The sequence below is a fragment of the Agelaius phoeniceus genome, chromosome 3, assembly GCF_051311805.1.
Source record: "Agelaius phoeniceus isolate bAgePho1 chromosome 3, bAgePho1.hap1, whole genome shotgun sequence".
Taxonomy (NCBI): Eukaryota; Metazoa; Chordata; class Aves; order Passeriformes; family Icteridae; genus Agelaius; species Agelaius phoeniceus.
In genome coordinates this window covers 89,767,330-89,779,369 of record NC_135267.1, presented here as the reverse complement: position 1 = coordinate 89,779,369, position 12,040 = coordinate 89,767,330, and the positions used below count along the sequence as shown (strand labels likewise).

Genomic DNA, 12,040 nt, shown 5'->3' with positions numbered 1-12,040 from the left:
GGCCCTGAGATAAGGAAGGAAGGACCCAGGCAAGGATGGCCTGCAATATTAGTCAGCATTCTACACAGAATTCTAGGAGAAAGAAAAAAGCTCCTTCTTCTCCAGCTGTGGATTTTAAAGTGGCTAATATCTGGTCTAACTAAAGAGAAAGTGTATCTGATTGAAAGCATTCTCTAAATTTGCAGTGTCATTTACCAAAACATACTCATCTTCTCTGGGGGAAAAACTCAAGCCTAGAACTAAAATCAAATTGCAACTGAAACAATAAAACTTCCTGCAGGTAATAATCAAATGCAAAAGCAATGCACTCCAATAACTAGAAGACCATGGAAAGGAAGATGGATAGGAGGGACAAAAAGGACATTTCCAGATTCAGTTACAATCAGACACACTGATTAGGCTTTATGAAACGCTCTTTGATCAGGACCTTCCAGCATTTATAGAAAACAAACCAAGAATTAGCTCAACTTTTTTTTTTCTTGAGGAAATGCTACTGAAGAATATTGTTTACAATTTCATTTATTTGATGCAAAATGTTCCAGGTACATCTGTAATCAAGTATTCTCCCACTTCAGAGGTCACAGAACTACATATATTATCCCTTACATCCTTTGAGGATGCTAATTTTCCAAACATGTTCAAGAGTAAAGATGTTAACACACCCAAAAATAGATTATGAACAGATTTTTGGACTCCCAAAATTATAAAGACCAAATAGGATGCTGCTTTTTCAAGATCAGTCATAGTGCACATTTTTTAATATTACACAGATCTTGTCAAAAATTCGAATTCTACAACACAGATCACATATTTTGTTCATAGACTACAGACGAGTTTGACCTCCATCTATCTCTTTCTCTCGAGGTTACTGGTTTTTTTAGGATCCAGGGATTTTGTACATCAAATGAACATCAAAAGACCAACCAAACTTAACATATTCCTTAGCTCTATTTATCATTTCTCTGCCTTTTAACACAGATTCAGGTTTTGACATTTAAGAAGTATATTAATTTAATTCCCCTCTTTACTATGATGAAAATTTAGCCTAGTGCTTCTTTGCTCATCTCTGAAAAGTTGGGGTTTTATTTGAGAGTAAAGTTTTTTTGTCTTATTCATTTTCTTTGCTCTGAAATTCAATTCCCTAACCACAATGTTTGTGAAGCAGCTTTGTTCTCAGCTCTTTTCTCTATCTTCCAAGATCATTGCAACTGCAATGGTAATTCATCGCCAAAATTCAGTGTACAGCATAATAAAGTCTTGAGCCACTAACTGCTTCTCCCAGAATAGAAATTTAGCTTTGAACTGGCATGGGGAGGTGACAAGGCAAATATATTCTGTATCAGGCAGAATCTGGGCATCATCTTCATGTTCAACTACAGAAGAAATCATACTAATATGCCCTGAAGGTGATAAATTAATTTTGGCTCGGTTCCTGTCTGGGAGGAAAGAACAATTTTCCTAATGAGATAAAGATGAAGCAAGACAAGGACCTTTAGGCAATTGGAATTTAGTCTGAGAGAGGCTCTAATAAATCAGGTTGTGCTTCTCTTTGTTTAAGGAAATACCTGTTAGGAGATCTGGGGCCTGTTTATTTTTCTCTGACAAACTTGATTTTCTTGGCAGTGCGCAAACTCAGAATCATAAATTAAAATGAGAATAAAAGCAGGTGGCCAAGTTTCAATTCTTTTTTTCATCTAAAATAAGTAAACAAATCCCAGCTGATGGGACTCAATTTACACAGATCTCCTACTACTTGGAAACTTGCAATTCCATATCCAATGTATCCACACCCAAATGAGCAGATTTGCTTGGAAAAGTTGCATTAGAAAAACAAGAGAACACCAATACTCTCACAAATGTGCACACTAAATACCAAGAGACCAGGAGGGATCGAAAATCCCATGGAAGTAGCAATTGGAGAAGATGCAGCCCCTTGACTCAGTTCTCTTTGTGTGGCACACACTCCACAGACTTTGGGCAAGTTCACATTGTTAGCAGAGGATTTAGCACATGAGCACTTCACTTTCCTGTAGCACTGCTATCGCTGCTGACAGCAGCAGAGCACCTCCTGCCCAAAGGGGTCACTCAGCTGAACACACACTGTATCACAGTCTGTATCACAGTCCCATTACAAAAGCTACAGCCTTCATCAGGCAGTCTGCTTCACCAGTCTTTCACTTCAACCTCTGAGAAAAGACAAATTATTGTCTCTGCCACTGCCTTTCAAGCAGAGTAGTTTGGGACCTCTGGCTATCCTAAACTGACAGAGGCCCTGTCCCAAGTCAGTGAGGCCGCTGTGAAGGCAGCTGCCCCAGTTCCACTCCCCTGCAAGCTGTGCACTGCTGCCCCTCTGTTATGCCAAGTCAGGGCATCATGTAGCCATTACAAACACCACAAAAAAATTTGGGCATTTGGGCAGGTGTACCAGAAAAGGCAGGACCATCCCCTCAGGGAGTTTACTCTTTGATCAACACACAGTGAGTGTGCAACCATCCCTGGAGAAACCATCAGTTGCTTGTGCTATACCGCTTTCATGGTCATGGGCAGCAGCACAGTCTCAGCCTGCTTCTGCCTAATTGCTGACACACTAATCACTATCCCTCTTTCAGGACAAGAATGCCAAAACCTGTATTTGTCAGATTTTAGATATCAATTTCAGGGTGTTTAAGAAAGGAAAGGTCATATTTAAATGCTAGGTTTAAAGTTACAGCAGCCTAAGAAAGCAACCACCTCTATGAAAAGACTGCTGTATTTCTGATCTAGACTGTGCACTGCACATTTCATCACAGAAATTAATAAAAAGCTGCAGCCAGCATTTTGATTATAAATTAAAATGTAATAAAACCTTTCAAGTTTCCTTGGATATTATAAAATTCTGTACCTGAAATACTCTTTATCTGAGGGATTCTATCAGCCATTACTCTGGGATTCCCTCTACAACAAAACAGCTTTTTCCATGCCTGTCCTCTGAGACACCAGCAAGTGGCTGTCTCTCTAAAAGACAAAACAGAAAAGCTTAATTCCTCTTCTCCTCCCATTCCCTTCCCGTGCCACAAGAGAGCTGTCACGCCCAGAGGGCAGCAAACCTTCTGACTTTGTTTTCAAGAGTGCAAATTTGCTTTCAGTAATGCCGCTAAGATCCAGCGCTTGAGAAATTTATGTATCTTTGAACAAGCACACTCTAGCTGCTGTGGTGATTCTTATGAATTCCAACAGGATGCGTATCTACCTCAGAGGTTTATTCAAACCATGACAAAAATTGAAAATGCATATAGCTGGGAACGACCAGTATTTGAGGTTTACCTCTATTATCCTAGGCTTCTCGGATTTATTTTGCTGAAACTTTTTATCTAACCAATTTGGACAATAAAAAATAACACAGTTGGGCATTTACTCACGACACACCTGTAGTGGATCAAGAAGCTTCTCTGGAAGGGCCAGGAACATGGCTCTTACCCTGCTCTCAATGAATGAAAGGTAAATGACACCCGCTTCAGTCCCTGAGACTGCAGTGCGCTGCCACAATATTGTTCGCTGCAACATTCATCTCATAGTATAATGATCCCAAAACCATATGACCACCACCAATTCCATGTCTTTTTGCTTTAGATGGATGCTTGTACAATGTCCACATGGGCCACAGGAGATGGTATGCATTTCAATCAGTATCTCCTAGACACACCAATGCAAGCTACTAATACTTAAGAATTCACAGTATACTGCAAACAGTAAAATATTCCATCTTGGAACTATTGTTTAAAAAAATCAATCAACTTCTCTAAATGCTAACCCAGCATTTCAAGGTTATTTTTTTAATACTTCGTTACTTAAAGCAAGGATGAATAAAAATCTGTATCACTTCCCATTATTTTTGTTTCAACATATCACTGCTACTGTTATAAATTAAAGCCCTGGGTCTCCACAAGTAGGGGAATCAACTACACTTCAGACTGAAGCTCATCTTTTTGCCAGATGACCACACCCATATTTATAGCTGCCACCATTAAAGTACATTTTTACTGAAATCTGGATACATATGTTAAAGAAATCTACAATGTTTCAGCCCTTCAATACAATTTCCCTCAAAGAGTATGGTATAATTGATACCAAAAGATTATTTAAGTTAGGTTTACCAATAAGTTTGCAGTTAGCAAGCAACATTAATATGTTCTATCATCGGCGGTAAAACAAGAAGGACTTAAAAAAGCAGTTCTGAATTCTACTTTAACCAACTAAAATGCTGACCCTCAGTTCTGTAAAAACAAAACAGGGCATACATTTGTTGGAAGATTTTCTTAACATCTTCTCTTTGTTACACCACCTTGAGCAGTGGCAGTAAGGGGTTCTAGGCTGCTAATTGCATTCTATCCCATTAATGCTCACAAGCTGACCTGAAAGAACAGGTCCAGACAGTTCTATGCTTTCTGTCCTGAATTCTGCTGTAGTCACACAAATTTACTCTCATTCTATAGTTTCAAAAATACAGAGAAAAGCATCTGCCATATTTTCTGGGGGTTTTTTTTGTTTGTTTCTTTATTTGGTAGGACATTAGCACATGCATAAATACTTTCCTGAATCTATGCCAATATGCTGTAAAATGACAATAACTTATGTACCACTTCCTAACATCATGCTCTTTGTAAAGAAACTTGGAAAGTAAAAGTTTCTTCTCAGAAATAACCTACAAAAATGTATAAAAATCACAATTGTCAAACATTTTCCAATTCAGCTTTACTAAATGAAAGGCTTCAAAACAAACCCTTTTATTACAAACTTCTAAAAAGGAATGCACCTAATAGTACAAATTAATGGCTTCTAAATGGAGGATCAATATCTCATTGTATTTTACACAAAGAGCTAAAACCCCATTGCTGTAACAATAGAGAAAAAGAGAAAGGTTTACAGATCAGGTTACCTGTCTGATTTGATGTTTTTAATAGACTATACATCTGGCTACAGCCATTTCAGAGTCTCAATCACAATCATTAAAAGTAGAGATTAAAAAAAAGGCAGTTTATGACTTCTAAGCATTTACTACCATTCCATCAAAACTGAAAACATCTTTTAAAGGAGACATAACCAGTTGACAATTTTAAAGCAGCATTTTGGTGTTGCTCTATATCATGACAGATTGACTTAGATTAAATGATACAGGTATTATCTTACCTGATACATTCCAACTCCTATGTGTTTGGGCTCGATTTTCACTAGCTCAGCTAATGGGTCCTGGACACGTCTAGCTATCGAAACTGAAAAACAGAATTAGAAAATAGCTATCACTTTTCTCTGAAAAACCTGAATCATGTAATTGCTTTTGCTAAGGTGTTTTGGGTCTTTTTACATCTTCTATGCATTTAATTTTTTTTTAACCTGGAAATAGGATTCTGCTGTAGTATTGACTTTTTCATTGCTAGACAAGGACATCACATGTACATTAATCAAATTTTTTATTTGAGTAATTCCAGCAAAGACTTAGGGACATTTTAAACTGCAATCATGACATTTAAAAAGTTTTTCTGAGCCACAGAGTTAATAAATAAAACTGTCTACACTCTATTTTTCCCTTTGTATCCATACTAAATGCACATGTAACATTTAACATTAAACTCTGTAAGAACCTTTAACCTGAAATCACAGATATGAAGAAACAAACACTTTAAAAAAATAACAGTATCTGTTCACAGACTTACTGAATACTTAAAGTATTTCCTCAGGTATGTATCAGATATTTATATATTTATCTAATTCAACCATAAAATTCAGTGCTCACTTCAAAAATGGTTTTTGGATTTTACTAATCTAATCTGCACACCAAACCACATCAATTTGCAATCTGTCACCCTTATAACCCCATTAAGAAAAACAAAAGCAATTTCCAACGTTTCTGATGCCATTAAGAGCATATAGGAAGAACCTTTGGTCTTCTAAATCCAAATGTTGAATCAAGACTGCATTTTTGAAGGCAGTATTTATTGAGAAACCAATTGCTTACCAAAAATCTCAGAAGCAAAAACATACTTCCAAACATCAATTCATAAACTTGGTCTGATTCTGCAGATATTGTGTTGTATTCAGTATTTGAAACTGTGCTTCTTCCCACAGTTATAAAACTAGTGGAGTTCTATCTACCAGTATTACATTTATAAACTTTTTTCCTCCTGACTTAAGACGAAACAGGTTAGCTGGCTCTTAATGTTCATTCTACTAAGTGAAGTAAACGCTAATGGAAAACAGAAGTGTTTAGAGGTATTCAAAAAATCATTCCAAATAAGGACAAAAGATTCTAAAAAAACCCAAACAAACAAGTAAAACACTAAACTCCAAGAATCCCACAAAGAACAAAACCCAAAAGAAAAAATACCCAACAAAACAAAAACATGCCAACTCAAAAATTCAAAACAAAACAAACCTCTCCAAAAATAAAAAAACTCAAACATAACAATGCCCAACCTTATTGCCAAGGCTCTTTTTTCTACCACATGCACTTGTGAGATAAGTGCAATAACAAAAGTGGGACCAAAGAAAGCTAAGGGCCTTTAAAAGCTATGTCCACAATCAACCCTACAGCACATCTGTCATTTCAAGAGTGTTTTACATTTAAATACATTTTTAAGCAAATCAGGAGAGATTTAGAGGAAGAACAGACAGGAGTCAGGAGTAAATATATATATGCACAGTGGTTTGGTCAACAACACACATAATGCTATAAAAGGAATACTTAAAGTATATCTGGTGTTCACCAGCTGATTTCAACATACACGTATGTGTATGAAAACATTAACATGGTTTTAATTATTATATAATTATCATATATATAAAATAACCTATAGGCCCCTTTGCTGCATCACAGCAGTAATGTATTCATTCACAGAGGTGTTTAGGTTGGACACACTTCTGGAGAACACAGGCTGCCTTCTCTAACAGCCCTGCTGAAACAGGGTTTGCTACAGCAGGTTGTCCCAGATCATGTCCTGCTGGGTGGAGACTTGACAACCCGTCTGGTCAATCCATTCCAGTGTTGGGCCACCCTAACAATAGACAAATGTGTTCTTGTGTCCAGACTGAATTTGCTGTGTTCCAATCTGTGGCCATTGCCTCTTGTCTTAACAGTGGGCTCTACTGAGAAGGGTCTGCTGCTCTCCTTCCTTCCCTCTCATCAGGTACTTAAAACCCTTTTCAAGATTCCCCTGAGCCTCCTCTAGGCAGAGCATTTCCAGTTTTTTTTGTTTTGTTTTTCCTTGTATGAAAGGTGCCCCAGTCCTTAAACATCCTTACAGCTTAATTTAATTAGCAACCATCACTACTGCAGGGTGTTAAAGGCTTCACAGCATTTCAGAAAAGGACTTGACTAAACATTTGTACTTGAAGCCAAAACAGTAGCCAGAGATATGCAGGCTCCTCAAACCACAACTGCAAAGTTTATCAATTAAATGTTGCACTAGAGACTTCACTTTTAAAGATTTGCACTGCTAAATGTACAGTTAACATGAAGTTCACTGCTCGGTCATGCAGGAGTTTTCATATCCTTTAATATCCATTTTAACATGCTGACAAAGGCAGTTTGCTAGCTAGGCTCAGAAAGCACTGTGCTGGTGACATCTGATATGCCTGCTTCTCTGATAGGGAAGTTCTGAATTCAAAGACAATCACGTATGCCTTCTTCAAAAAAACCCCCACAAAGTTAATCAGTGTAAGCACACTAGTTATAACTTACACCAGTACAGCTCACTGCCAAAATGCTTTCCTATAACCATAATTCATATTAATTACTTTGAAATAATAGTAACCCACCACCTGACAGAAAAAAGTGAAACAAAACACCAATGAAAGTAGTATTGATCCAAACCAGGAAACACTTACAACGATGTATTTCTTCTGAATGCACTGATGCTTATGCACAGAGACTATATTTGTCCTTCAGCAACCATCATTAAACTCAGCTTCTTTAATACCTATACAGTGTTTTAGAGAACTTTTTTTATAGTTCTACCTAATGGCAAAAGTTACATTTTAGATAAGCTGAGAGCAAGTACCTCTCACTGTCCACATCTCCTTCCATTATATCTTTTAAAAACAGACAACTATACGGATAGGTTGATACAGGAATTTTCCAAGCATAGCTTTCTCTTGGGAACCTTCAATTAAAAAGTAAAATTTAGACTCTTTTTGTCATATTAGCTTGGTTGACAATGCTGTCATATTCCTAGGAGACTTTCCTAGGAGTGGAGGCATAGGACCTGATCCAGCAAAGCACTTCAGCACAGATGCATGCCAGAATTCCCACCGGAACGAGCAGAACTATTCACACGCCTAAAGTTACAGAGACATTTAAGTGCTTTCCTGGATCAGGCCTCATAGTTACAATATTGAAGCAGGAAGATCAGCTAACAGCCATTTCCACAATTAAGGATGCAGCTCCTATGGTCAATACCAGCAGGAGAGCTGACCTGCCTAACTCCCACTAAAACCACAATTTCACTCCAGAACTTTTCTAATAAATAAATAAAAGAGAGCACAGTAGGCAAAATCAAAGAGTTGTCCACATTCTCTCTAGGCAGAAATTCAGTCAAGATTAGCATCTACTGCCTCTTGTTCAGAAAAACCTGTTTATTGTTTGCTGGAGTAGTTGCACACTGCAATAGATAGATCTTTTCTGGGGGCAATGAGGCTCCACTCTGGCCATTTGGTCCAAGTGGCTGGACTCTCACAAAACAGGTACAGTACTACTGAAATCATGAGGGCTCTGCAGAAGTGTCAGATCTACTACCATGGAGCAGAGACAGTAAAACCTGATGGTCTGACATTTCCTTCTTAGAAACTATATCCAGACTAAAATTTATAAAATTTATTTTTCATTTTCAACTATCTTACACTGGGTTTTAGAAACCATGCGTTTTTAGAAGACTAACAAAGAAACAGGTAATGCATTTTTACTTCTGTAGATATTAAGGTATTCTTCACTTTTGCTGAAGCAAAAAAAGATTACATGATATTATGACATGCAGGGCAAAAGGAGAAAATGAGATTTCTCAAAAGTTATCAGCACGGCCACCCATGAGAAGTTTGAGAGATGCTTTTATTAAAATATGCTAGTCTATGTAAAATGTGAAAAAAAAACCCTAATCAATATTAAAGAGGGTATTAAACTCAGGATGACATGACCCTCTATTAGAAAATAACCAGAAGACTTGTACACCCCATAAATGCAAAGCTTGGAGTTGTGAATTTGGATGAAAATATTATTGCAACACTTGGAAGTAACATACTGTGCTGCCTTTCAATAAATTTATATAAAATTTTAACACTTAAAGGGCCAGAAGGGTCAAGGTGGTCCTCTGACTTCAATGTAAATGTATTTCACATTGAAGTGCAATGAGAAATAAAGAAGATTACAGCAAGCATATAAACTGTAATCCTGTCCTGTCATTAGATAGGACATTCTGCCATTTCATTAAAAAAGCAGTTTAACTGCTTGGAAGTCTCAATTCACTCCACACTTTGGTTATTTGACAAGACAAACCCAGCAGACAGCGGTGTGTCAGTGATGAAGATGCCATTGTGGTGGAAGAAAACATCCATAAGAGCTGCTTGCACAGCTCATGCCAATCTCTGTGTCTGATCTTCACAGAAAGTGAGGAATTAGACGAAAATGTTTTGTTTCCTAATGGCTAATAAGCAAATATGTCCTCATGAACTAACAAACGTGCTAATTATGTGGCTAGTCCTGTCTTAAAGATCAAATCCCTAATTTCAAATGGACAAATTTAAAATTAAGACTATCTTCTTCAAACATACATCACATAACTTTGTTTCTCTAGTAATTTCTACAGCAAGCAATTTCTACATTTTTCACACAAATCACAGGAGAGTTTTCACTCAGGAATACTGACAATAGTTTTCAGACTAAAGACAGAAAAGACTTGCCAGACTCAACAGTGAAGGGCCAAAACAACACTGAAGCCTTACTATTTCTCTGCATGGTATCTATACAAGGGCCATGTCAGCTGCCAGCCCTAAAAAAACTAGAATTAGTGCTAACTTCTTTGGCTACCTGCCTCCCTTCAGTATCAGAACAGGTCTAAAGCAATCATTAAGACCCAAATCAGACATGCAGACTATTTAGGGTGCAAGGGCAGCTGGAAATCTTGTCGACTGGATGAAATTTATTATGGTTTCAAGTATTGTGCCCATTTTAGGGGCAGGCTGCCAAATTCTGTATTTAGACAACTACATATTGAAATATTCTCTTTTTGCATTGCTTTATGTAAGAGCCACACCATAAAGCTAAAGCTTTAAGGCTTAGATAAGGAAAGCATGAAAAGGAAGAATGCTTATAGAGTAGAAAAACAAAAAAGTTTCAATTTCTTTCAGTTACAGTGGCATTCAAATGTTGCTTAACACCATAAGCAGAAAAAGATTTTTGGCCAAAGGTCCAGGATGATGGCATTCCTCCTTTTATGCACATCTTCACATAAGTATAAAAATATGTCTGAGTCAATAACTGTGACAGCTTAGCTACTCCACATGAGTGGGAGAATTTGTTTTGGGCTTTGAAAAGATGTGAAGCTTCCAGATGTGAAGGCAGTAGATAGTTTTATAAATGCTTTACAAATAAATATATGGCAACCGCAAGCTATTAAGCTATGATGAGTTCAACTTCAATTTTGTCATAAATGAGAACATTCTGTATCTTTATTATGAAACCTCAGTATTTCACTCTTGCTGAGACATGCTACTATAACATCCAAGTAACTCATCCACCCTCCTATTTTAAATAACCTTCCCAACTCAAAAGTCTGGGTTGAAACTTCAATGTCAATGAAATAAAAAAAATATCTTTAGGTAATCAGGGACTCACAAATGCATAAGTAATTACTGTCAATATATCATACCAGAGTAGATATGGAAACATTACAACTTCTTAAATCCTTTTATAAAGCCTATTATTGTGTTCAAGATCAATTACTCTCCATAAGTATCTGCAATAATGTTTACTCAGTGATCGATTGTTCAGGTTTCCTGAGTCCTGGAAGCCTTCTATCCTGTTGACCTGAATTTCACCCTCCTTGCAAAGGATACAGTGAAACGTACAGTAGTCTTTTCATTAAGCATTCTTTCTCAGTAGGTCAGGATTTGTGACACAGTTTTGAATCCTCATATATCTTCTTGGTGGGTTTAAAGTATGCAATTTATTTTAAGCAACTGTTCAACAGCTGCATTTCATCCAAAGCTTTTCTGTAGCAAGTGAGCAGGTTTTTGTTTTAAAAAGGTTACATTTTAGTTTACTTTTAACTCCATAAAACTGATAATCTGTTATTTGCCTAAGATTAATGAAATAATGAATGACAATATTCTGCCTATTTATTACCAAGAAAAAAAATCTTTAAAAGAGGTGGGTTGAATACAAGAAAGTTAGAAATATGTTTAAAGAGAAAAACTTTGACAAGTGAATATTACAATGCAGCTTTTTAAAGTCAATATTTTTTCTTAGAAACACACTCAAAACACTTTTCTAAAGCATTAGTAACTTCTGTATCACAGAATAGTATCCATTTTATCTAGGATGAGACAGGGGACATGTAAGCATTTAACTAAAGCCTCATGTGATTTTTCTGTCACAGAAATGAGTTAGTCTCAGAAGATGATAAAAACTCCAAAAAAACTTTTCCCCATCTGTTCAGCTTAAAAGGTAGGTATCATCAATATCCTTTTCATATTCACACTGCTGATACTAACTGCATTACACTGCCATTGGTTACTGTTACTGCTAAAAGTAAAAAATTACTTGAAGTTCTAATCTTACAAGAGCTCGTCATCTGTACGTTAGAAGAATTAGTCATTGGTATCAAGAACAAATATTAACCTTTTGTAAGGGACCAGAATGTTCTTTCCTATGCCTGTAGTAAGAAAAGCAGCTTTGGCAAATAACACATCAAATCCCAGTATTAAAAGGAAACCAAAACTCCTTGAATTGAAGAGCATCCTAGTACTGCTCGTTCCTCTAGCTCCACACTTCAAGGAAGCAACAAAGCCTCCAAAA

At 36.8% G+C, this 12,040-nt stretch overlaps 1 protein-coding gene across 2 annotated transcripts in view; it reads right to left on the bottom strand.

Moving 5' to 3' along the window:
- The window catches only part of SRBD1 (S1 RNA binding domain 1), a 123,443-nt gene that overhangs the window by 44,869 nt on the left and 66,534 nt on the right, over positions 1-12,040 (bottom strand). For both annotated transcript variants that reach the window (XM_054630032.2, XM_077175833.1), the window contains exon 18: positions 5,167-5,249. In XM_054630032.2, coding sequence (XP_054486007.2) covers positions 5,167-5,249 — 83 coding nt within the window. The remainder of the gene's footprint in view (positions 1-5,166; positions 5,250-12,040) is intronic.